We start from the raw sequence: 25,679 nt of genomic DNA, 5'->3' as shown, positions 1-25,679 counted from the left end.
CCCAGTCAGTGTTTTTTGCCAATGGAACTTGTTAAAAATATAAACAACTGATTATTATTTAATTTATATTTATTTATTTAACTACCACTAGAATAAAAATGTATCTCGCCAACACCAAGGATGAGAGATATAGGTATGGAAAAATCTTCTTACACTTTGATTTCACCTCTTCCATAGATTGTAGATTATTAATATAAATAGGACAGCTCCTCTTTTCTCCCCAGTAAAGGTTTCAGCCTCTCTGTATGTGAAGGCACAAGTGCTAGTGGAGTGATTTACTAGTCTTATGGTTGAATTTACAGGTAGGCAAACAGTGACATCAGCAGAAGTGATTACTTTAAGCAAAGCAGCAACCATTTTGATGCTAACATTAAGTAAATTTGCCCAACACACACAGTTCATTAAAGCCATGATTCTGCAAGGTACCTGAGCACATAAGCAGTTCCACTGATACAAGTATCTTGCTGAATCAAAACCTAGAAAACATAACCCCTGCGCACATTTTAAATTATGTTTATTGCACTGCTGCAGTTTATTTCAGAAATGAATGCTGGGGAAGATTTCAGTGTAAAAAAGGTTAATCTGCAATGAAAAGTTGACAAAGAAAATAAGAGCAGCCAATAAGTAATGCAGCCTGTCTACACCAGCAACACACTTGTGGTAATTGATCAATAAAGTATACAATCCCAAACATTTCAGTTCCATCTGGTCTCATCGTAGATACCCCTCAAAGAGCTATTGAAAGCATATTGTTTATCATCCCCAAAGCACTAGTTCTATAGTCAAGTTACATAATGCAGAATAATGAATACAGAAGACACCTCATTAATTTTGTTAAAAAGCGACTGAAATATTGTATCCCAATTACCTTGATACATTTATAAAAATATCAGCAAGCCATCTAATATTAAATCGTGGAGAGAAAACCAGCAGACTGAAAGCTTCCTTTCCATTTTTTAAAAATTCAATTGTGTCTGCGAATTTAGATGCGTCAATAAGAGCAAAATTCAGTAAGGAGGAAAGCACAAAATGTATAAATTCATCTTCAAAACCTGACTCCCTACTAATTACATTATACTGAAAGTCTGAATTAGTAAGAGTCTACTGCATACCCAACTGCTGACTGCGTAACTGTAGGCACGTAACGAGTAGAGACAAGGCCTCTCCAGCAATCAGAGCATCTTTGGTGGATACAGACTGCTGTCTCACACAGATTCCGGCGTGGAGTGCTGTTGGCTCTCCTTCACTTCCTGAGCTACAATTGCTTCCTGCATTAGATTAGAAACAACAAATGTAATAATCACTTGTGGTTTTTAAAGCTTTTCTGATCAACATCTCTCTTCTAAAAAGTACTTTAAAAACTACTTGTAAGAACACAGCAAGTACTGTAGATTTAAGTAGCAATTTAGAAGGAGTTCATCTCCTAAGAACTCTAGAAGTGTTACAAAACTGGAGTAAGTTGAGAGTATTTTGTTTAGACTAAATGATGCAGTCTCACCTATAAGTGACATACCTGAGCTGCTAAGTCTGTTTCGAATCCCAAGAGGAAATAAAGTGTTACTTTCTTTTATTGGTTGACTGCTCCCCACTAGGTCAAGTCGTCCTGCAGCAGCAGCCCAAGAAAGTCGCATGAAGCAAGCCACTGTAGACGTGAAATCATTTATCTCCATTGTCTGAAGGAACAGAAAAAAGTGGTTACTCTTGCCACACCCAATAGTCTCCTTTACCACGAGGAAAGGAGGAACCACATGGTCTTTCCATTCAGTTTTGTTCCTTGCTTATTATCTGGTGCCATGACACGAGGACTTTTTGCTCATATGAAACAGTGGTTAATATGGCTTATTGAAAGCCAGCAGCACTGCCTTTGAAACAGAAAGAAGAGTCACTACAGAAAGACTCCCCTCCTTCCTTCTGGAGTTAAGCATGCAAACTTCCTCCTGGTAGGAAAGCACCAACTGAATCCTAAATTGAGATCCTACACATGTTAACACAATGTGCTAGCTATAGATCACAGCCCATGCAATTTCTTTCAATCTGACAATAGGAAAATGGGTCAAGTTATTCCTTTTATAGCAGTGTGTTTTAGTACGTGGCCTCTCCCAACAGATTAATCACTAGGAAATGCTGATTCTGGATGCTTAAGATCATCATCTTGCTCTACAAAAAAGTTAGAAGTGTTTTTCCCCAGCTATTGCACATGTTTCATTTTTATAAAATTACAGTTAAAAGCAATTTTGGTAGATTAGAAACTTCAGGACTTTAACCAGGTAAGCATGGGGGTCTAGTCACATTGGCAAAAGGCATCTGGTCACCCCTCAATTCTGCTTTATGTGACGGTACAATGAAATCAAATACTTCACCTCTTCTCTTTCCAGATGGGACAGTGTGACACACAATACGTATCATGTAAAATAAAATGAACAGCAAAGTACAATATTACATTTCAATGTCTTCAAACATCCCTGGCAAACCAATGTGAATAGCCAACCTATTCGTTTACTACTTCAGTATGTTATAGATCTTTCAGAGACACACTGTAGTTAAAAATAAAAGTCAGGGTGAGGTTTGGGGGAGGAGAATAGCACCTGGATTGTCTCTTAAGCCTTGAGATGAGACCTGTGCCTGGAGAACCAGTTTCACAGCACTAATCTTAAACTCCAGAAACTAAGAGCAAGTTTCACCTTTCACTCTACAGCACAGTGCTATATCTTCAAGACTGTAAAACCTCCTCTTACTTGTATCGCAACCCGTGCAGCAGGTATGATCTCTTCCACCCTAATGGAGGACCTGTCAGAAACTGACAACTGTCGGTAGGATGACTTCTCAGGTGTTCCACAAATGGACATCTGCCTGCTAGCCTGTCGGCTTACATTACGGAATGGGCGTGAGGACAGTGCTTCTACCCCGTCTTTGAGGATATCCTCATCTAGTAAGGTAGGAAGTGTTTGGCCAACAAGTAAGAACCTAAAACACACAAAGAAAAAAAAAAAGTCAGGTTTATTTTTGAATATTGGGTGACCAGAGTTTTAGTACAGAATTCAAATCACTGTTACGTTGCGAGATAACAGGCCAACTGCTAAAAAAATGCAAGTAGCATTACTAGTGGTCTTATATACAATGAAAGGCAATCTCATACCTTGCAAGTTGCAGGCAGATGGAATAGACTCCCTGTCTTGTTTCATAGTCCACTTCTGATGGGATGGAGTCTCTCTGCATCACATTCACCACCAAACTTAAAAATAAGAGACACTATTTTATAAGATGGTGTAAAAAGGAGACTGCTGGTAACGAGTTTCAGGTATTTCCCCCGCAGCCATTCTCAGCGACTTAGTGCTGACAGAAGTACCAGACTGATACCTCTGGAGAAGGAGATCCCTATTTCCCCCCCATTACGAAGGGCTTTGAGGCGAAAACTGCTGTAGGAGCAAAGTACTGTACTTATCAAGTGATACAACAGGCAGCAGCTCTGCAAGTTTTTCCAAAGTGCTACTGTGCCTCCACTCTTATCCGTAAAGTTGGTCCCTCCTGGTAAGAGTGGAAAGATCAATTGCACTGACCAATTCTTGGTCCATTCTAACACTGCTAAAAATGCCAACTAGTGCCAGCGGGGAGGTTGTGTAATACGCACATCTGTATACTTGAACTGAAGTGAGACTACTTATTTAGCACCCAAATACCAACTATAGTAATAGAGAAAAAAATGCAAATGAATTAGCTTTGATTCAGACTTTAATGTCATATAGATTATACACTACATACTGTAGATACAGAGTGGCTGTTCAGACATTACTAGTGAAAGTAATTAAATCTACAGGTATTTTTTTATTCACAGGACCCAATCCATTTTAGTTTTCATACTGCTAGATGAAAAAAACTGAACACCTATGCAAGTGTGCTATACTGTAAGCAATGTGTTAGAGCTTATTACAGAAACTATACAGTTATCACTGATAAGAAGTTAGTGTTATGGAAAAAAATAAATGTCTATAAGGTCTAACCTCAAGCCTCCTGCTCTTAGAAAGTTTTCACAGAAAGATTTGGCACAATTTCTTGCCATTTCATCATCTGCCGTTGGCATCAGCTTGGAGCTCAGTACCTGAAATGCATGCAAGTATAAATATTTCATAACTAGTATATACAAAAACTATAGCATCTCTGAAGTGGCATCCAATATCCCAGGCAGTCTCACCCTAAGACCAAGCATTTCCTGCTCTCAGTAATTCGAAGATACAGCCTTGCAACAATCTGACCCATAAAGAACCAAACAATATTTTAAAACATTGCCTTCCGTTTTTATTCCGTGACAAGTGACTGACATAATCATAAATGGCTCACATAGTAAGAAGGGAGGAGTCTGGACTCACATGTGAATTATTTCTTCAGGCTTAACAGGGGCACTGGAGGGTTACAATTCTATCACCTTTTTTGTTAAGAAGATGTTATTCCACGAAAATAATAATTATTAAATAAGAGCTCCCAAGGAGGTTTTGATTTTACATTTCTACTTTTATTTTGAGGTGTGAAAAAAAGGAAGAGGATCCAAGAAATTTTATGGCTTTTAGGAATGTCATCTTTATTATACTGCTCCTCTCATTTGCAAGAAGGTACCCTTCTCAGCAGTGAGAGTCATAAAGTGCAATGATGATCAGAAAAGCAACCACATAGGGACCTGCTCATCTGACAGGCAAGATCCTCATGTGTATTCCGAGTTGAATCTTCTTCGTTTAACATTTAACACAAGTTTTTTTTACTGTTTACTTACTCCAGTTGCAGAACCTTTACTAATGCAAGAGCTATAATCCACAAGCCAGAAAGAACAAATCGTGACTTTCAGTTCTCTGCAATATTCTGTAAGATTCCATGTTTGTGTCTGTGACTCGGTAGCAAATTTGCAGAGCCATTTTTCAGTAAACAGCCACACTAATATTCTTGGCTGGATCCGTGTGTTTAATAGCTTTAGCAGACTAACAAATATAAGGGATTAAAAAAAAATATGGCTTGTTAAGAGAGAAAATATTTTCCATTATACTTGACTGAACTTCAGGAACAAATCCGCTAATATAATCCATTTAATTATCGGACCTAAGAAATATTTAGTTAGGTTTGCTTCCTCATTAGCCTCACTGCTGGGAAATAAGCATTTTGTTACTTATTTGCTCTGAAGTGAAAAAATCATTTTGGGATACCAGTCCCACTGCAAAACAGAATCCTCTCATCCAGGAGGGCATCTGTACTGTGACACAGCAGACTGCTCTCTCAATCGGGGAGTTGCAAACAGGTTTTGGGGGGTTACGACCACCCTACCTTTCTTCATGGCTCATTGGAAGAGGAGGAGCCTGAAACTTTTTGTTAGAACGTGGTATAGAAAAGGTGGAGAACTGCAGTACTAGTAACAGACATATGAAGGTAAATGGCGATTACGAAAATTCCTACAGAAGGCTTTGCAGACACAAGGGATGAGAGATGAGCGTATGCCTCTATCAGTTGTTTCCAGAACTGATTCTTATGCCCCAAATACACTAGGAAATTAACCTGCTGCTGACAACACTGTCTGGCAATGGGACCCCAAACCTGTACATGTTAATCTAGATGGGTCTGTAATGGAGTTGTAAAGAGTCATCTTATGATAGCATTTGACTCACTGTTCTGAACATGTGGAAAGGAGACAAGATATACAAGGGATGTGGATTAATTCAGCCGCAAGTTTAACTTAACTGCTCTGGGAATCATCCAACAATAGTTCATACGGTGCAGGTCACGATTCCATCCCTAGTCATCTGAATTTAGTGGAGGGCTGCAGTCAGGACCCCACCCCTCCAGCTGGTCCCCAGCCTGTTCCTGGGACCTTACTGCCCTCCCATTGTACAAAGGTGAAGGGGCTGGAGAAAGAAGGTTGTCTTCTCACGTTATCAGACTTTAGGAGCTCCAACACCATACCTCAGCTTTAGGGGATGCCTTCCCCTTAGTCCACTTCCAATTCCAGTTTATCAGGGAACTGGACTCATGTGGAACAAGTACATGCACTGGACATTAGCCACAAAGAAACTAACAGCAGCAGTTCGATTATCTGTCTCCCCCTGTATTCTCACCTGGGTTTCCAGATTGTTAACAATTTCTTACCTAAATCTGCTAAAATATATGCACTCCCTTGTTGGAGAGGCCTACCCCATCACTCTGAATAACTCCCATACCAAATACTATTTTGGGGGACCGATTAGCCTCCTTCCCTGTTCCAGATGTTCAATATCTTCTGGTCTTGTCAGCCCACAAAAGCCTGGCAACTCCCCACCAAACTCCTCACTGAAGCATTTCAGACCAGTTTAACGATCATCCCCGGGAAGAGGTCCTGGGTCTGCACTACATCTCAGTGCCCTGATAAAATCAACCCTAGAGCTGCACTTATTTTCCCCCTCAGCGTCACTATTTGCAAATTTGACACATTCACCAAATAGTTTCAGCCAAAAAGCGATGACATTGGTGGTGACTCCCTTACACGCTTTAGCTCAGTGGTTAGGGCTTTCTCCCGGGACGCGGGAGACTGGGTTCACTGGAGCAGGGATTTGAAGTTGGGTCATTTTCACTCCCACTTTGTGTAAATAGAGAGACAAGGTGATGGAGGTTATATTTTTTTATTGGACCAACTTCTCACCCACCTTGCCTCTAATATTCTGGGACCAACATGGCTACAACAAAACTGCATCCAACATTTGTATAAACAGTCATTGGAACAGAGACTGAAACAGCTTCAACAGAAGAGACTGAGAAAGTGAGTGTAATATATTCAGCCCTTTTCCTGCAGTTGAATTTGTATCCATTAGAATATCCCAGTCTATTTGGAGATTCAGAAGTACAGTACACCACACTAATTGCATCTCCTAAAAAGGCACCTCCAGGGCCCTGAAAGTGAGCCTTGGCATATGTCTTCTTAAAAGGCAGTTAATGTTTTGCTTTGTCAGCCCCCTTCACATCTTCAGTGACATCTGACGGTGACTCACTTTAATGGAGAGCTTATTTTGTAATCCAAACAATCCAAATTAAATTTGGCTTGATTTTCAGAGATGTTGAGCACCCCTGGCTCCCATTCATTTTTAATAGAGATGCATGCGTTCAGAACCTCTGCAGATCCAGCCAAAGATTTAAACCAATAGCTAAGGCCTTCTATGACGGCAGAGAGAAACATACAGATAAATTCCAAAATTGTCTGTTCTGTTTACTAACACATTTAAAAGTCATCTTACAATTACAATGATAAGAGGCGCCTGGGGTTTGTAATGAAACCTTAAGGAGAAGCTTCATACTATGCTCCAAGCTCTTTGGAACTTTTCATTACTATATTATCATGTAATGTTCTGCTTTACATCACTTGTTTTGTGTAATGTATTAAACCTAGTTCAGCTGATGATATTTCTAGCAACTGACAATATATTTTGCAGGACTTGAAACTATCAATTGTTTTAACTGCAATGCTCGAAAACTGAGGCGCATGTTGACAAAAGGGTTTCTTACCTCTAAATTGTAGAGCACTCTAAAGGTGGACATGCCAGGAGCAAAAGATCTAAAGAGACTTTCCAGTATCGAACTAGCACTGGGCTGGTGTTGATGCTTTGAAGACAAGGATGGGGATTTTGAAGACTGAGAACTTGATTCAGACAGCAGTGTTTTCTGAGAGGAATAAGCACAGATATAAACCTACACTTTTAGAATACCACTTAAGGAGAAGTAGGCCTTGGAACTGCATCTTGTATAGTCCCAGTAACAACCCCCCTCCACCCTCCCAGCCACTTAGAAACAAAGCATTAAAAACCCTTAGACTATATTATTCTGCCTTATCACTAAGTTTTATAGAACTTGAAAACTTCACAAATGAACACCCAACACAGTATTACAAAATCCCAATGTTAAATGCCTCTTTTTAGCCCTACAGAGACAAGAATTTAATATGGGTTTAATCCATACCTTTCTTCCTAGAGAATCTAGTTGATCAAGTGCTTCCTGAATAGCTGGGTCAGTAGGAATCAACAGCAGAAGCTTCCGTACACGCAAAGTTATCCTGGAAAGTTCAAAGCAATTATTCCACACACGATAGGATTCACTCAATGTCATATTGGACAAGAGTCCACATAAATTGGTAACAATTTTTAATGTGGTTATTTGGACTTTCAGTAAGAGTATTTCTCCAATGTTTAATAACTAATTAGCTTGTTTACCTTGGCTCCTCTAGGTTAGCAAGCTGGTAAAGCATGTCAAAAACATTACACACGAGAGCCATCACAACTCCAGGGAGGGATTTCTCCTGAGGATTAAACAAACAATTACAAAGGTTGTTTTCCCCCCTTTAAGCTATTGTGTGGGATTCTTTGTTGAAGCAAATGACCCAGAGATGTCTCAGCTACTTTCTAGCCCAAGACACAATTTGAATTCTAATACAAAACCCCTGCATGTATCTCTTATATCTGCATATCACTGTGCAGCATTACATCTACATCAGACAAAACATGCCCTCTAGGCCAGTTATTAACTGTGAATTGGAGAGCAATGGCAGAGTGGTACAGTTATCTTGACCCACTCCCAGATTTTTAATTTAACACACCTGAGCTTCACTGGTTCAAAAAAATCTCACTTGGTGTTAGAATTAATTGCCCACAAATCACCAGATCTTAAAGTCAAATGCAAATCTTAATTTAAGATTAAAAAGTTTAACAGAAGACACAGCAGAGGTGATCAATACATAGCAAACAAACACACAATCAGCTGTTTGTAGCTGAATGCAGCTTTTAAATCCAGTTCATTTGAGTTGGATTACAAAAGGTGATGCCTTTTTAATTACTTGTTTGAAATCAAAGCCACCATTAAAAAAAGTTTTGCTACAGTCTCAGTGGTTTTTCTTTTTTTAAATGTGTGTATTTAATGCTCAGAATTAATAGTTACTTAAGCCCTGGTCTGAGAAAAGCATGATGCACCCACATAGTATATAGCCACTGCACGAGCTTTCCATATCGCTCTGCCAAAGGATTTCACTGACTGAAAATACCCCAGTTATTTCATTCTCTGGATCTGAACCACGCTGAACTGTAGTCCTGTAATACCTCAGGTACTCCAATCCTAAATCACCTGAGATGAGTCTTGCATTGTGTGTTGATTTTGTAACACAAACAAATGCAAATCAAACTCTCCCATTTTTAATTCTGATATGTAGCAGAATTTGAAATCAAATCTGGAAGTGAAGGACTACAGCATCAGCTTACTCTGCCACTTCACCCCAGTTGTGACGTGCTTGTGAAAGGGTGCACTGTAAAGGCAGATTTCAGACGACTATCCGGTACCTGTTCCATCACATAAGATGAACTAAAGACACCACTACTGTTGCTGGAGCTGGCTGAGGAATCGACAGAGCTCCCCGAGGGGGTTCCACTTCCTGATGTTTTTACTGTAAGTACATGTTCTTCAGAGAAGCCCAGCTGGTGGAGTAGCTTCTGATCTTTATTTACCGTTAGCTGCAACAAAATATTTAACACTTAGTTCTGGTGAAAGGAACGATTCAAACTTACAAGATAAAAGGTAACTAATTAACATACCAAACTTTCATTTGCAAATATCTGTATGTTATCCACAGGAGAATTCAGCAGCTTTGCTATCTTCCACCTGACGCTTCCTACAGTTTCATTGCTATGAGCCTGTAAAATAAAACGAGATCTAGTTTGGAGGAAGCTGTTTAAACAGTAGGGCCTGATTTTTTTTTTGTAAGTGTTCTGTTAACATTTTTAAGGGTTTTTCTGCTCCTCTATTATTAATAAAAGTCTTTTCAGCCAGGGATACTAACTATACAGCAGAAGAGTGAAAGTGCTGCAAGAAAATATTTTCTTTCCACAAACCTTTCCGTTATTATAATTTTAGGTGTGTAGACAAGGCTTTTAGAAAAATGGGGTTTTGAAGCTAGCTATGCCCGTTACACTTCTCTAGCTTGTGCTTCAAGTCATCCATGCAACATAACGCGGTTAGTGAATACTATGTTTTCACAAATAAGTAAGGTCAATATGGCATGACATGTGTAACTTGGGTAAACAGACCTCTATAGTGAAGGTATCTTTGGTAGATTCATATGTAACATTAAGTGTTAAAAGATGTCCGTGGAAAGAGGCACCATGAGGTAGAATAGTACGAGGAACGGAGTAAAGGTCCTACAGAAAGAAAAAAAATCAGTGTAAACAATTCTGGAAAAACAAAAACATTTTCACAGTATTAGTAGTAACTGATTCTACAGTACATGGGCTGAAACAACTCATGGTATTGTTAAAAATATTGAGTTAGCATCTAAATTTTTGTCTAGTTATGAGAAAGGACGTGAATGTTAGTAACAAGAAAATCTCTCACCTCTATAGTTATCACATAGCGTTCTGCCAGAAGTAGCAGTCTCTCAATTATGACAAGTTTAGTTGACCTAAAGATTGTATCCAAAAATTTAAAAAGGATAAGGTGAGTGGTTTCAGTTCAATCACAAAAGACAACAGCCAAAGGCAAGGACTGAATTTAGTAGAGACTAAATACAACTCTCACTCTTTGAGGTGGCGTAGCTAGATTGAGGCACATTGGCAAAGCAAAGTGTAAGTCTTGAATTGCACTTCCTGTATCATACTAGGTTTGGGGACATACATTGTGCATATCTAAAGGGCCCTTCCCTGTGCCCAGGTACTAAAACACAAATTTAGAAACATCAGTCCCCTCAAGGATGACAGTCAAACCCCCTCGCCCAATATCTCCTACTCCACAGATCTAATAGCTCTTGAGCAGCAATAATCTTTGTAGTTTAGAGGACTTCAGCATTTAGACTTCCAGTCTCATTCCTTATATTGAGATTGTTTAAAAAAACTCTTCTGAAATCAAATACATTTTAATGTAAATATGAAAAGCTACTGTGCGAGTGGCTATAAACTTACACCTAGAGACAAAAGTATTACAAGAAAAGGAAGAGACACAAAGTTAGGATTGCAAATATTGGTCCATGATGTGAACTGGTTTATGCTACTTCAAAAAAACAGTGCCATTTAAGAACGGAAATTAATACACAGTGGAGAGTAACCACTCCCCTTTCTAAACACAGAGGCTTAGTTCACATACAGAGATCTGCTATTCTTGTATGTGGCCATTCATGCAAACACCTGAAGATTGTTTGTAAGCAACCTTGGCATAGTGCACTCCTGTTCAGAATAGAAGATGGATAGTGAAAATAAAGGACCATTCTCTACAAACACACAGTTTTGGCATTCTAAAACCTAAGAGATTTTTGTCCACGAGAATGCTGATGGTGGTGATCCTTTGAGGTGGACAACCTTATGACTCAAAACTTACATTTTGGTAATTACTAGATTCTAATCAGTTAAGTCTGTACAAAAATATTCCCCTCCCTTCTATGTTCTCTCCCTACTGATGTCCTTCAATGTTCTCAGCTCCCTGTTTTCATATGCTCAGTAGGGAAAGGAAGCACTACAACTGAGCAACCTGTTTTGTATAAGGAGATGTAAAAGGCTATAAAGAGGAGAAGCTGAATATTTCATCGATGACTCTGTGCGCCAATGATTTACCAGAAATGCAACGCAGCAGAGCATCAGTATTTAAACTATGGAAGCCCAGCTGGTCATATCTAGCATGCAGAGGAACTGTCACCAGAATGTGTTACTGGCCTACAATTACCTTGTATTCCTACAAAAAAAATATTGATTTTATCCTCAAACACAGACTTACCTGTAGGGAGACTGTACTGATGTTGCTACGGTAGGCATAGCAGTTGCTGTAAGCATTTTTGTAGCTCTTGTAACAGCATGTGTTAATGTCGGACCACCAAGTGCTGAACTGGCTGCCTAGAATTTAAGATGCACCAATGTAAAACAGCATTTATATTGTATTATTTATTCTGGAGTGATGAAGTTATATGAAAACTATTAAAGATCTTCCTAGTTAGGCAATAGGAAAGGTTACAAAGTTTAAGTACATTCTGTGGCTTTTCTACATAAATTACATTGCAGAAATAGAGTGTCAGAGGAGAAAAATCTTCCTTAAGCCCTCAATAAAGTTGATTTTCAAGTTCAAAAGAATTTAACATGCATCTTTACTACAATTCAATATTCTAGTCTTCACATAAAGTACAGTTTGCACTGTGATTTGAAGTTCGAACATCTTCAGCTAAAATGCAGAAGCTTGTGAATTCTCCTCTATAAACCTTCAATTTAAGATTAGCAATATTTTGAGAGAGCGCATATAGGATTGTATTCTCTAGTTCTTGAAAAGCAAGTTTTTTGTAAACACACTGCAAAACACTGCTTCCATTCTGCAAGTAAAATAATACTGAAGACAGAAAGGGCTTTAGGAACATGAACAAATTTAAGTCTGCCACTTACCTCTAATCTTGTGTAACAATCAGCAATGAATTTCTTGTGTAGCGACACTGAATCCTGAAGGTATGAAGGACAGGTACATTATTCTTATGAAATTATTTTTAAAGTGCTAAAATGGTCAACAACAAATTTAATTAATTGCAATATATATCACAACTTCCAGAGAATTAAACCTCTGCATGTGGGTCAAATACCTTTCTTGGTAACAGACTACGCTTACCTTTTTCAATCTAGGATTTAGATTAATATAGCTGTAATTTATGATCAACTGAATGGCCTCATTAGCAATTTCTTCATCAGGTGATTCCATTGCTATTTTCCAAATAAAATCCATCCCTATTAACTCCAGTTTTTCTACATTCTGTTTAAAAGAAAATACGTTAGTAAAATACAATTTGACTTTGTTACATGTTATAAGTATGTATAATCATAAAATCACGCTTGTTTTAGATGTGCTGGAAAAGTAACTTTTGCCTGAAGTCTTAGAAGCTGTATTTTTCAGTGTTTCAACTCTATGAAAATATTTATACAATATGAACTAAATTTATATAATTTCAAACCTACATAATCAGTGGAAATTTTAAGTCTAACCCACTTTGTCTACATGTAGACAAATGATGACTTCTGAGGTAAACGTTCAACCAAGCAATGGAATAATGAAGAATTCAAAGAACATTTTAGGAGTTCAACGATCATACAAAACATTTATTTCACACAGGTAAGTCAAAAGAGCAACAAATCATATGCTAAAATGCTCATCAAGTGGCATATACTGGTCATGTACTTAATCTTGCAAAACTTCACAACAGGTCTATGAGCACCATAGATAAGTCTGAAGTAAATTAACATTCCTGACAATGAGCAGATCCAGATGTATACTGCAGTGTATTTTTTGTCATATTTTATTTTAAATAGCAGTGCAGGATCATATCAAAGTTAAAAATCATTACAATGTAATTAAGATTTAAATTTACTAAACATCTCTCTTGTAAAAAGATATATAAATAACTAAACATACAATAGGTTTTTTCTTTAGGGGTCAGCAAAACAAGTTACACACACTAGAACGTCATTTGCTCATTAACAATGCAAAGGAAAACTGGGACTGGTCTTTCAAGTTTCATGACATTATTGCGTTCCAACCTGAAATCTTTTACATTGACTTTCAACATTCGGTGGCTTGGGCATTTTACAAAAATCCCACCGTTAATTTCCCAAGGTAAAAAGCAAGAATTTGTAATGAAAATACTAAAAGGACCTGAGGTATTTTAGTACAAATATGACCATATAAAATGGCTGTTTTTTTTTTTTTTTAAATTAAGGACCTACCTGTTCCCCAGGTCTCACATACTGTACTAAAAAGGACCTGTTCCGCAGATCTCATGTACTGTTCATAGGAATGAAAAGGCAACACACTTACCAACTGAGTTCCTTGTCGTTTTAGTCGATGATCACATAGGTTCACATTCTCAAAGAATGTCTTAAATAAACTAAAACCTGTATGTAAAAATCACGAAAGATTTTATTTAGAATAAATTCCTGTTTTTATTAAAACGGACATTAAATACACAAATAATAAAGGATACTCTTAATAGCAATTAAAAATTTAGACTCATTAAAAAAAGACCTCTTAGTGTTAGTTTTTAAAGCTCTTCACAGGCCTAAAAAACTAAGTTTAATGTTTTATTAGAAAGCTACTATCTAGTACTCTGGTATATATTTACTCCTATGACCTGGTGACCAAAAACATTTTCATACCATTCATAGTAATTTCATATGACTCCAGTTTGAGAATTTTCTCTTTGAAGAGCTGCTGCTGTATGTCACTCTCCAGATCATGTTGTCCTTTTGTAAACCACTCAAAGCACATCTGTGAATAAGTATAGGTGTTTAAATATATGGTCCATATTTTGAAGATCAAAAGATTTTTTTAAGTACATCAGCATTGCTTTTTCAAATTACTTCAGACACTATAGTGATGAGTGCACTAAAAAAAGCTTAGATAAAGGACCTGTCATGAAAAGGCAAGATAGTTAAAACATTCAGCAGTCTGTTCCCACCTGAAGGGTACTGCTATTGCACACAACATTACTATTTACCAGAATAATTCAGATAGTAGTAGTCTTTCTTCTGGAGCAGAAGGTTCAGATTCCACACCAGGACTCAGGTTCTTACATATTACACAAGCCTGCAGTGCCGCATTAGGGTACCAGGCATTACTAGTGCTGTCTACTGCATAAAACATTAAGTGAAGGCTCATTTATGACATCTCTGGCTGTTCAGATGGAAGTTACAGCTCAAAGAGTGGATAACCCTCATCTAGACTCCTGATCAACATTCCCTTTCAACTAAATAGGTCTTAATGTTCACGGCAGTATGCCATTTATCGTTAAACACATAACAGCTGCTCCATTTGTCCTTGCACTAACAGGATCTAATGCATTAGTGCTTTGTAAGGCATTTGAAAACACTGAATGTGAGAAACATTATAAACAATTTATTTTCTATACATGCATTCCAGTCATGAGCTATTAAATTCCATTCCCACCCCCAAATGTTGATCTCTTGGGCTTCTTACCTCTCGATCTAACTCACAAACATCTTGACCCGTCACAAGACATTCCCAGATTTCCCTGGCCCGATTCCAACCCAAATAGAGGGTGGCTTCTTGCAGAAAAAATGCCAGAAATTTTAAATGCGCCTCTAAGTACTGAAAAGGGAATAACAAAAAATTGTCATCTTTTCAAAAGAGAACTTAAACTTAGAAATACGTTGTTATTTTTTGTACATGTTGCGAAGTGTTAAGAACCAAAAACGGACTGATCCTGTAACAAGCTCCATGTGGACAAAGCAGGGCCTGCAATTATGATTTCTAATTTTCACTATTTTAAACAAAAGACCTCATTTCAGGCGCCCCTTCAGAAAACACTCAGGTTGCTCCCAATCCCCATAACAGTAACTAGCCTGAGCTACCACCTGGCATAAAAAAAGGAGATCGAAGGTGCAATAATACTGTGCTGCAAGTGCTCTGTGGATATATGAATCCATCTACTAATTGGAAAATATTTTTTGGTTTTAAGTAGGCAGCACCAAATTCAGCCATTTAAATATGCCACAGGTTTTAATATATAGAGGCTAACCCACCATTTAATTTATTGGGTAAGTAATAAAGCTCAGTATATTTCTATTCCAAATTACAAAACAGAGTACAATTTTTGGAGGGAGGAAATGCAGCACATACAGATACAGTGTACATTAAGTGTCCAATATTGTACATTGTCTAGCCTTCTGTGTTTCAGCTGACCATGGCTTTTTTGGGGTGATTTATAGCATTGTTCATCTGACAATTTCTAGTAACTAACATTACAAAGCAGTGTTCAGTACCTCCCGGTAAGTGTATCGGCCATCGACTAATGTTGCTCCAACTAGTCCACCAGGACCTGCTACAGATGCAGCCAATCGATGACATGCTATTAGGCTTCCAGTCACCAGTTTCACTATTTCAAAATTTTTCTTCAAGTCTTGAATAATGCTCTTGGCAGAAACATTGAGGAAGACAGTGTAAGAAATGCAGCATCACAACAGACACTTAGAGGTTTTGCATTTTTATGGGAATTAAAAAAAATCTGAGAGAACTGTGGGGTTTTTTCAGCACTATCAAAACTGTCACAAAGGAGCCTTGAAGGTTCACCTTCATCCTTCCCCATCCATTTACAAACCATCCTACAAGACAACTGCTTTCAGCATCTGGCTATGTAGCACTGCACAGCACTACATGCAAAGCCAAACACTTCCACTCAAAGCTGGCATAATGCAAAGCACAATTTGGTAGTAGATTGGAGCCATTTATTTCTATTTTCCTAAAGGTCATAACTGATTATGACGGAAGAACCCAATGGACAGCTACAGACTAGGGACCGAATGGCTAGGCAGCAGTTCTGCGGAAAAGGACCTAGGGGTGACAGTGGACGAGAAGCTGGATATGAGTCAGCAGTGTGCCCTTGTTGCCAAGAAGGCCAATGGCATTTTGGGATGTATAAGTAGGGGCATAGCCAGCAGATCGAGGGACGTGATCGTTCCCCTCTATTCGACATTGGTGAGGCCTCATCTGGAGTACTGTGTCCAGTTTTGGGCCCCACACTACAAGAAGGATGTGGATAAATTGGAGAGAGTCCAGGGAAGGGCAACAAAAATGATTAGGGGTCTGGAACACATGACTTATGAGGAGAGGCTGAGGGAACTGGGATTGTTTAGTCTGCAGAAGAGAAGAATGAGGGGGGATTTGATAGCTGCTTTCAACTACCTGAGAGGTGGTTCCAGAGAGGATGGTTCTAGACTATTCTCAGTGGTAGAAAAAGACAGGACAAGGAGTAATGGTCTCAAGTTGCAGTGGGGGAGGTTTAGGTTGGATATTAGAAAAAACTTTTTCACTAGGGGGGTGGTGAAACACTGGAATGCGTTACCTAGGGAGGTGGTAGAATCTCCTTCCTTAGAAGTTTTTAAGGTCAGGCTTGACAAAGCCCTGGCTGGGATGATTTAATTGGGGATTGGTCCTGCTTTGAGCAGGGGGTTGGACTAGATGACCTCCTGAGGTCCCCTTCCAACCCTGGTATTCTATGATTTTATTACTTCAGTCAAAAGTCAATAAAAAACAACCTGTTCCCTTAAATTTGTCAATCAGGTTCACTTGTAGTTAGTAATGGCAAAGATACTGTGAGATAATTCAGACATATCAAAAGAAATAAGCTTATCTGCATATAATGGACAGCACAGAGTATTAAGGAATTACCATTGTAAAATTATACTGTCAAGACACTACCACAACATTAAATGCCTCAATTCAAAGAGTGCCATAAATACATACCATATTTTTAACTTAACTTTGTTATAGAAGAAGTTTGATGGATGTAACTGTGCTTTCAAAAATACTTTAGCAAGTGCCTTACCTTATCTTGCTTTTGGTATGTTTGTTTAATAAACGAACGTGTGATTTCATGGAGCTGACGTAAAGCTGGTACCACCCAAACAAATTGGGGATTATGATGTTGGGATGACTAGTAACAAAAGAAGTTAAAATAATTACACGTATGTACATGCTGAATAATACTAGAATTGTTTCTTGTAAGAGATTCCTAGAAACCTATTTATTATCATCCATGCCCCAGCTTCAGGATAATAGTTTTCTTTCATAAACCTGCAGTCGCTATTCCTTGGTTCATCTCCACTGACAGTTTCAGCTTTCACAATTACACCAGATAGCTGAGGAAGGAGATGGCTAGCTGACAGCCGGTAAGATGGAGAGGCAAGCCAAGGGTTACATTTGCCCTCTAAACAAATACAGCTACTCAATGAAAGACTAGGTTGTGGAGGTGGTGAGAAGAGACAGGAGAAACAGAACTTAACTATTATAATACTACCATGGCATTCAGAGGCTGGAAGGGGGAAAATCAGTGGTTCTCAATGAGACATTTTAGGGTCACAAGGAGCCCTCTGATAAGATATTTAAACTCAGTTTTGTAACAGAACTTAAGATTTGATCCTGCGAGGTGGAAGCATTCAGCACTTTGCAGGACTGAACCCTTAGGGGGCTTTATTTTCCATAAAGTTTGACATTAGAAGCTGGCACACCAAATTCGGTTTGGGAAAGTAGCATCTTGGTTCTAGGTTAGATGCTAACAATCAATGTTACGTTCTCAGTAGCCTGTTCATGGCAGAAAGAAAGCTACACTGAAGACTTCTCCATACCTTTGGCAGTGCTGCCAATATTCTCTCAAATGTTGTTTTAATTTCTCCTTGTGTATGTGTTTGGGGTGGGGATAGATAGGTAAATGTTGCATTTGTAAAACTGGCTTAAAACTACATACTATCAAAGCTCTAGATGGAGATACTGTAGCAGGGAGCAGTAAGAAAAAAAACTTGTTACAGAAGGATGCCTCAGGATATATTTGAGGAGTTTCTAGCAAGAACAGGAAAGAGAAGTGAACACCAGATACAGAATACTCTGGATTTCAACAAACATTTCCCCTAGGGCAGACAGCTTGAGATCTACACTTCTGATTTTTAGAGAAAAGCAAGAATGCAAGGTACCTTGGCACCGAAGGAATATCTGTTCTGCCAAACCACCACCAAAAAAACCCACCTCTTGGATGGTGTTGGAAAGATAGAAAGGCTAGTCTAAGTTTAGGTTAGCATGAGAGGGGGAAACCGAAGTAACAACAAGCCATCTCCTTCATAATGGCTCATTTTGGACTATGGAAAAAGGACAGGTGCATTCTTGCAGGCCTACAGAAAGATCATTTATTACATGGGCAGATCTGTAAATAGAATGGGAAATCCTTTAAGCTATGCGCCATGAATTTCACATGGTCAAAACCCTCTCCCTGCAACAGCATGCTGCTGCTGCCCAGGAGACATCTTGGCAAATTCTGCTGCAAAATGGGTTCTTATACCAGAAGACATTTTTCATGCCTGTTTCTTTAAACAAAGAATATTACTGGCTTTTAAAAACTAATCTGTATTTTGAGACTTGTCTAGCAGACAAACCAGAAAACATTATTTACTCTTTCAAAGAAAAATCTGAAATATTTTATATTAAGGGGACACAGTTTCAACACTGACATATCTTAACAGTATTTCCATCTGAAAATTCTAACCCCGAGTCCACTCAAATTTCCCCCCAAACTAATCACTCCTGGGGCTGCAAATTTGTTTAAAACAAAGGCAAGAGACTTACTATGAGTCTCACGGTAAACAAGTTGGCTCACGTAAAATCTCCCCCTCTCAGAGTCCCCCGAGGTACAAGCTTACAGATGCGACAAGTGTCCAATTCCATGTCATTTGAAAGAAGTGTCGATATTGCCCAAGCCACTCTTTAGAGAATGTGCCATTTTGGAAAAAAAAGTAATTCTACAGAGAAACGAACCCTCTTAATGTCTTCTATGCATTTGATGATGTAGCTCCTTTTGATTGCTTCCTTCACTGCATAAGCATCACTAAGAATTGTCAGATGTTCCTCCAAGGCCTGCTGAATTAGTCCACAGGGTAACGTTGGAAGATGAGCCAGTTCCCAAAGCACCTCTAGGACCTTCAAGAACAGCATGAATGGTCAGGGACACTAGTAATTACAAAAGATGTAATTCTATTCTTTATCCTAACAATGGCAGATTTTATTTTTCATGCCTTTCCAGTGGTTGTCTCAATGCGAGCTTCCCGACCAATGCGTCCTATCAGGCTCAACAGTTTTTGTCGCACTCTGTCACTCTCAGTCTCCCAGCTCTACAAGACAAAGAAATAGAATTTCTATTACAGCAGCAAATACGCAATAAAAATGCAAAGTTTCAAATTAATTGATTCCACCTATGACCTATTTTACTGTGATATCACCAATTAATAAAGGGGCACAGTTTCAACATGTGCCACTGCCAGCTTGATTAGATGTGAACTCAGTTTCATTAATAGGAGATCTAATTCACCAAACACTGTTCCAAAAATTTATCATGAGTGGCTAGAGGCAATAATGAAATCTTCTTCTGAACATACTTTAGCAGTAAGAACGCATAACATGGTTGAAACCGGAGTTAAAAGATTAAATCGACAGCACAATGGGAGCTGAGTTATTTAAAATAAATATTTTAATCTTCACAAAGTCATATTATAGGTTTCAAAAGAAATTTTTATTTAGAAATGTTATTTGTAGACTAGATGCTCAAACATATCAACATTCCTGGTTTAGTGAGGAATTTAAATTCAGATAAAGATTTACCTTCTGAATAAGAACAAATAGATGATTAAGCTGATCGGAGCTGAATTTCACAGCAGCTGCAGCAATAATAGTGTGTATGTTTTCAATCACAGTGGATGATTGTCCTGACTAAATAAGAGGGGAGGAAATGAGAGACAACTAGTTCTTTGCAAGGAGGAGAAAGTCAAGACTGTACACATTTCATGTAAAATCCTTCAGATGTCTGAGCAACCATGGAAAAAATGAGTATCGCCGCATCTCATGGAAATAGAGAATCATTTAGAGAATCATTCTAGAACAAGACAGGACAGTACTCTCAATCTACCAAACCCCCAAAGGTGGTTGAAATACTGTCCAAAAAGAAACAGTTGATATTTGTGAGAAATGCTATGTTAATTGTAAATATTCTAGGCAGATATTGTAGGGCAGGAGTAACTGACTTTAAATTAACTGCTCACTCTTTCAGAAGTATTTTCTATTTCAGTGTTTAACCATTTTAAGAACTAGGAAAAGATATGCCAACACAGGTGTTTGCAGGATTTCCACATCCTAGTGGCCACCATTACAGAATTTTGATCGCATCATTTAAGGTAGGATGGTGGAACCCATAGAAGTAGAACGAGGAACCACAATATCCATCAATCTGCTGAATGTACAGCTGTCAGTTTATTGCTTGTCAAGATGTTCAGTCTAAAATTACATATGGAAATACTTTAACATTTAAACAGGAAGGTATTGATGCTATCTGCAATTGTCTTGCACCACTGCACACGACAATTGCAGATCTCTCCTCTCCATACATACATTTTCCAAAACTATTCATGGAAGTTACGTACATATATAGAAATGTTTTTTCTGTTTATGAACATTAAGGCCCCAATTCCTGCACCTCTAGAAAGCCCCACTGAAACCACTGGGATTCCCTCATGAGGAAAATTATCACAATCCTTGAATCTCACATAGCCTTCAAACACTCACCAGCAATATTAATAAGTAGCTTTCCATAAACACTTCTCCCACCCCAATCATCAATCTATACAACCCAGTGAGTGCTTGACAGATGAAGTAGGCTTTGCACAGTGACCAGAAAGTTACTAGATCCCAGGCTCTGTGGGATACGGTAGTGGAAGAAGTAAAATCCAGAATCAAGGGTTCTCAGAGAAAATATCTTGTCAACTGCTGAGTCCCATTTACAGTGGGGGAGCTGCAGCTGAAGCACTTCCACTGACTGCAATGGTGGCAGTATGCGCGACTCCTGTGCTGGAACTTTTCATTGCATTACCTGGGAACACAGAATGAGCATGGGAGGCTTTCACCAGATGGGGGAAAAATGAAAACTGAACTCAGCGACCTGTAGGTTTCTACCATTATGAGAACAGAAGTGCTGTTAATTTAAAATTTGGCTTGGGAATCCCAGCTCCAAAAACATTAACGCTGATGAACCTAAACTGCATGGTGTCATCCTGGTTTGATGCTGCATCAGAAAGTGGAGCCTAAACCTTCACTCTACACCAGCTGTGGGGGGCAATCAAATCTTTTTGATGTCTCCCAGAACATATTTCATCACCCTGTATTCTCTCTTTTCTGGGCATCTTCTTTTATGCATCTCTCTAAACCCAAAACTAGGTTTGCTATGCTTCCATCCTTTCCTCAACATCATGCTTCTTCCAGGTGTCCTACACACCCTAGTTATCCTCACAAGTGACCATGAAGTAATAAAAAACACAAGAATGACTCCAAATGAGGCCCATGGCTAAAATGCACCACTCACACACTTGCTTCTTGGCACATACCACCCACTCCATTTACAATGTACACACCCCAGGGCAAGATTTCACACACTGGGAAACAAACACAGATACAGGTAACTTGTCCAAGATCAGAGCAAATCAGTAGCAGAGCTAGGTACAGAAACCAAAACTCCTGCTAGTCTGTAGTGTTCTAACCATTAAGCTATGCATCTTCCTAAAAATAAAATAAAATCAGAAATAAAAATAGGAAAGAGGAGATTTGGGCCGAAATATCAGTAGATCCCAGAAGGAAGCATGAGGAAGTTGTAGCATTCAATACAGTTCCTGCATTCAGAAGGTAGGGTTTATAACTGAGGGAATTAAAATACCAAGTTGAATGAGAGACAAGGCAGGTGAGGTAATACCGCTGTTGGAAGGGACAAGCTTTTGAGATTCACACAGCTCTTCCTGAGATCTGGACAATGACATGATAATCATTCAGCTAAAGTGTCCTGTTTGGCTGCAGCCAAACAGTTATACTGAATAAAAAAAAAAAAAATCTTTGCATTATGATTTTACAAAGTAAAAAACCCATCAACACTGAATGCACCACTACACACCAGATTAATCAATCCGTAGCAAGAAGTGGGGGAAGCCCAGTTGAAATGTTCCTATTAAAAACAAAATGCAAACAGTTGAGTGCCTTCTATGAAAGCTCCAAGAGCCTTCAAGTTCAGCAGCGTACAGAAATGTTACTCTTCAGGCAGAGAGGACACACTCAGTCTCGAAGGAAACGGAAGGAAAAAAAAAATCAATGGCTTCATTTGTGCAGCATCTTTAAAATGCTGCACTGACTTGTCCTCCTCTGAGGTGACGCGCTGTGTCAGCAGCTACCAGATCATTAAAAGAACCTAGGAAACTTCACATGAATACCATCCTGTACAGGATGTGAAAACAGGCCGATAACAGAATGATAATCTGAATACGCGATAGTGCATTGACCAGCCAAGCTATCAACAACTTCTTTACATTACACACTGGGAATTTTGAACAGAACCCAAAGTCTAGTTAAAATTGAAGTCTTCCACCAACATTACACCGTTTTACGCTCAGGGCACTCTATTCACCCCCCCCCATCACATTTAGACTCTTCAGAGGGAAGTGATACAAAGCCCTTAATACAAAAGCCATGTCACAAACAGGCCAGCAGGAAGACAAAGTATTACAGCTGAGCTCAGAAGTGCAAGATGAGTCATGTCAATGTCACAGCTTCACTGAGCAAGAGAGACTTGCTATTATCCCCAATCCTACTGGGAATTTATACAAAGTGTCCAAAAAGCTTAAACTATTTAGTACAAAATATAAAAGGCTAAACTGTTTCTGTGTTGACTACAACTTGGCACTAGCATGTTAACTTTCAGACCAAGCAGTTTTGATTGAGGAGAGAGCTTTCAAACAGCAGTTTGCATTAAGAATTTGAGAATCATTTTCTACACATTGATTAATGTTAGTGTAAGAAGACCAACAGATTGTTGTCAATAGTAAATATGTAATAGAGCAGAAATCATTAAGAGACAATTAACAGAATTTGAGCTTCCTCTATTTAAAAGCAGATAGAGAGTTGGGTTCAGATTCATACCTTCATCCAAGAAAATTAAAATGCTAAAGTATGGTCATAGGCTAATATAATGTTTCACCCTTTATTTTAAAATCGAAGTTTTTTGTAACCCTCTTACATTCGCTATAAAAGCGTAAAAAAGGGTATCAATGAGAAGCCTATTTAATTTATGTGAATGTGTTTTGAGAGGTTAACAGAATACTTGACTAAGTGGTAAGGGTGCGTGGGAAAAGGGGGAGAGGTTTTATTTGGTTTAGATTGTAATAACATTTTCAAATACCTCACGATCCCCTCAACTGCCTTTTGTGACACCCCCACAAAGTCATGGCCCACTGGTTGAGAAACACTGGGCTAGAACAAGGAGTGCAACCTTGAAGGGAGAGATGTTTATTAGGAAATAAAGATTAACACAGGTACAAAATAAACAGGAATCTAAACTTATTTAGCTGAAGGCAGTAGTTACAATAGTAAGTGACTGGTAAACGTGTACATGTTAAGGCGTTCTTTCCCAGAAGCACTTTTGTGGCCAGGGCCATGGTGCTCATGAGGTAAGTGAAATGCTAACGACCATGGCTGAAAACTGAATGTAAGGAGTCTACCCTGATATTTAAGTCCATTAATAATGTACACCACAATTCCATAGGGAATGAACAAAGTGATGTGATCCAGCACATAAATGGACAGCTAGATTTTCACTATTTTCAAAGTTATGTGCCTAAATTTAGGCACTTAAGTTTGAAAATGTTGGCCTAAGTGTTTTTTTTAAATGATACATAAAATAGAACAATCCTTAAGCTTACCTGTATTCTCCAAATTTTAGTGAGCTCATCCAAAGACAGTTTACTGCCCAACAGTTCAATAATTCCCTTTATGCGGTCACAGTACTGTGCTTGGTCTATATTACCTAACCGAACAGACAGACAGCTAAATTAGAAATTGTGAATAATATAAAAAATGAATAATTTAATACAAGTTATAGCAAGAAACTTGGTACTTTATTTCAAAGGAAGAGTACCAATTTGAAAAAAGTCATTTCCATCTGAAAATTCTGTGCCTGCTATTATTACAATTCTTAAGATTACTAAAAGAAAAAAAAAATCCAAGAAATACCCATAATTTCTCTATTTTTTCAGCTTTTCTGTGTAATTGACAGCATATCGCATCTAGTCAGTTTTGAAAAACCTCACACTCTCCCCTAGACTCAGCAAGTGGTAACCTATAAAACCAGCAAAGCTGAAAGTGCAACTGAAGGAGGCATCAGCAGACAAAAAGGAAAGAAGTGTGCTTCAGCATGGTTGGTGGTGGTATTCTCAGAACCCTTCTAAATAATCAAAACACTGTAGAAAAATCCAAGCACTTCTTTTTATAAAGGGTACTCTATTAGAAAACAATTTTTAAAAAGTCCAGCTGACAGTCCCTTGAAGCCTATGACATTCATCCAAAGTTCATAGTGTAAAACAATTGGTAAAAAAGCTTACCTTCTAGTGCAATTGATAGAACAGAGTTTTCAACTAGCCAGTTTAATAATCGGTCTGTGTCTATTGCATTTTTTACAGATTTTGATACAGTGCTGTCTTCTATTAATTTGGTTACCTATAAATCACAGAATGTTAAAACTGTTGCTGTATTATATATGTCTCTCTTTCTTACACACACACACACACGAGTCCATTCAAAAGGCACACTCTCCTGCAAAGCCCAAAGTAGTACAAGCATCAGGAGAATATAACAATGCACTGCCAAAGGCCAGTTATTAAAAAGAGAAAAGCCTGCTGGGTATCATTATTACATCAATTTCCTAATCCCATTCTGTCACAGACAGGAGGGCCCTTCTGTACTGCAAACTTCTTTAGATTTACTAAAATTTTATTATTGCAGAACAGGTTTCTTTTTGTGGCTCTCAAATTAGTTCCCTGTCTCCATGGTAGGGAACCATTACACTTCAGCTCAGCCTAGTGATAAAGGTGACCAAAGTACAAGTTCTGGAAGAAACCCAAAATGCTGCATTTATGTGATTTCACGAGGAATGCGATACACTTATGACCAAGGACCCAAGATTAATGATAAACACATTGGAGTTACTGATTTCAAATGACAATTGAGAAAGGTTTAATATATCCTAGAAACAAGAACTGAACCAAGAAAGCCTTCAAATACATTTAATTTGGTGGGCTTTTAAAAAAGCAATTTCTTGGAGTACT

General features: G+C 38.4%; 1 protein-coding gene across 5 annotated transcripts in view; it reads right to left on the bottom strand.

Annotated features, from left to right (window-relative positions):
* Positions 1-25,679, bottom strand: part of USP24 (ubiquitin specific peptidase 24) — a 111,776-nt gene that overhangs the window by 50,475 nt on the left and 35,622 nt on the right. For 4 of the 5 annotated variants that reach the window (XM_073357590.2, XM_073357591.2, XM_073357592.2 and 1 more), the window contains 25 exons: positions 24,957-25,071; positions 24,279-24,382; positions 20,152-20,259; positions 19,569-19,664; positions 19,312-19,473; positions 17,336-17,443; positions 15,774-15,923; positions 14,968-15,099; positions 14,148-14,259; positions 13,810-13,886; positions 12,610-12,750; positions 12,393-12,446; positions 11,740-11,855; positions 10,372-10,438; positions 10,068-10,178; positions 9,576-9,674; positions 9,324-9,494; positions 8,208-8,293; positions 7,957-8,050; positions 7,507-7,662; positions 3,999-4,096; positions 3,137-3,232; positions 2,736-2,964; positions 1,514-1,673; positions 1,113-1,268 (listed from right to left, as the gene is read on the bottom strand). In XM_073357590.2, the coding sequence (XP_073213691.2) occupies positions 1,113-1,268; positions 1,514-1,673; positions 2,736-2,964; positions 3,137-3,232; positions 3,999-4,096; positions 7,507-7,662; positions 7,957-8,050; positions 8,208-8,293; positions 9,324-9,494; positions 9,576-9,674; positions 10,068-10,178; positions 10,372-10,438; positions 11,740-11,855; positions 12,393-12,446; positions 12,610-12,750; positions 13,810-13,886; positions 14,148-14,259; positions 14,968-15,099; positions 15,774-15,923; positions 17,336-17,443; positions 19,312-19,473; positions 19,569-19,664; positions 20,152-20,259; positions 24,279-24,382; positions 24,957-25,071 (2,998 nt within the window). The remainder of the gene's footprint in view (positions 1-1,112; positions 1,269-1,513; positions 1,674-2,735; positions 2,965-3,136; positions 3,233-3,998; positions 4,097-7,506; positions 7,663-7,956; positions 8,051-8,207; positions 8,294-9,323; positions 9,495-9,575; positions 9,675-10,067; positions 10,179-10,371; positions 10,439-11,739; positions 11,856-12,392; positions 12,447-12,609; positions 12,751-13,809; positions 13,887-14,147; positions 14,260-14,967; positions 15,100-15,773; positions 15,924-17,335; positions 17,444-19,311; positions 19,474-19,568; positions 19,665-20,151; positions 20,260-24,278; positions 24,383-24,956; positions 25,072-25,679) is intronic. The other variant, XM_073357594.2, reaches the window with a different exon arrangement.

The sequence above is a fragment of the Lepidochelys kempii genome, chromosome 8, assembly GCF_965140285.1.
Source record: "Lepidochelys kempii isolate rLepKem1 chromosome 8, rLepKem1.hap1, whole genome shotgun sequence".
Classification (NCBI taxonomy): Eukaryota; Metazoa; Chordata; order Testudines; family Cheloniidae; genus Lepidochelys; species Lepidochelys kempii.
Note: the sequence above shows the minus strand (reverse complement) of the source record. Positions and strands in the feature narration are given on the sequence as shown.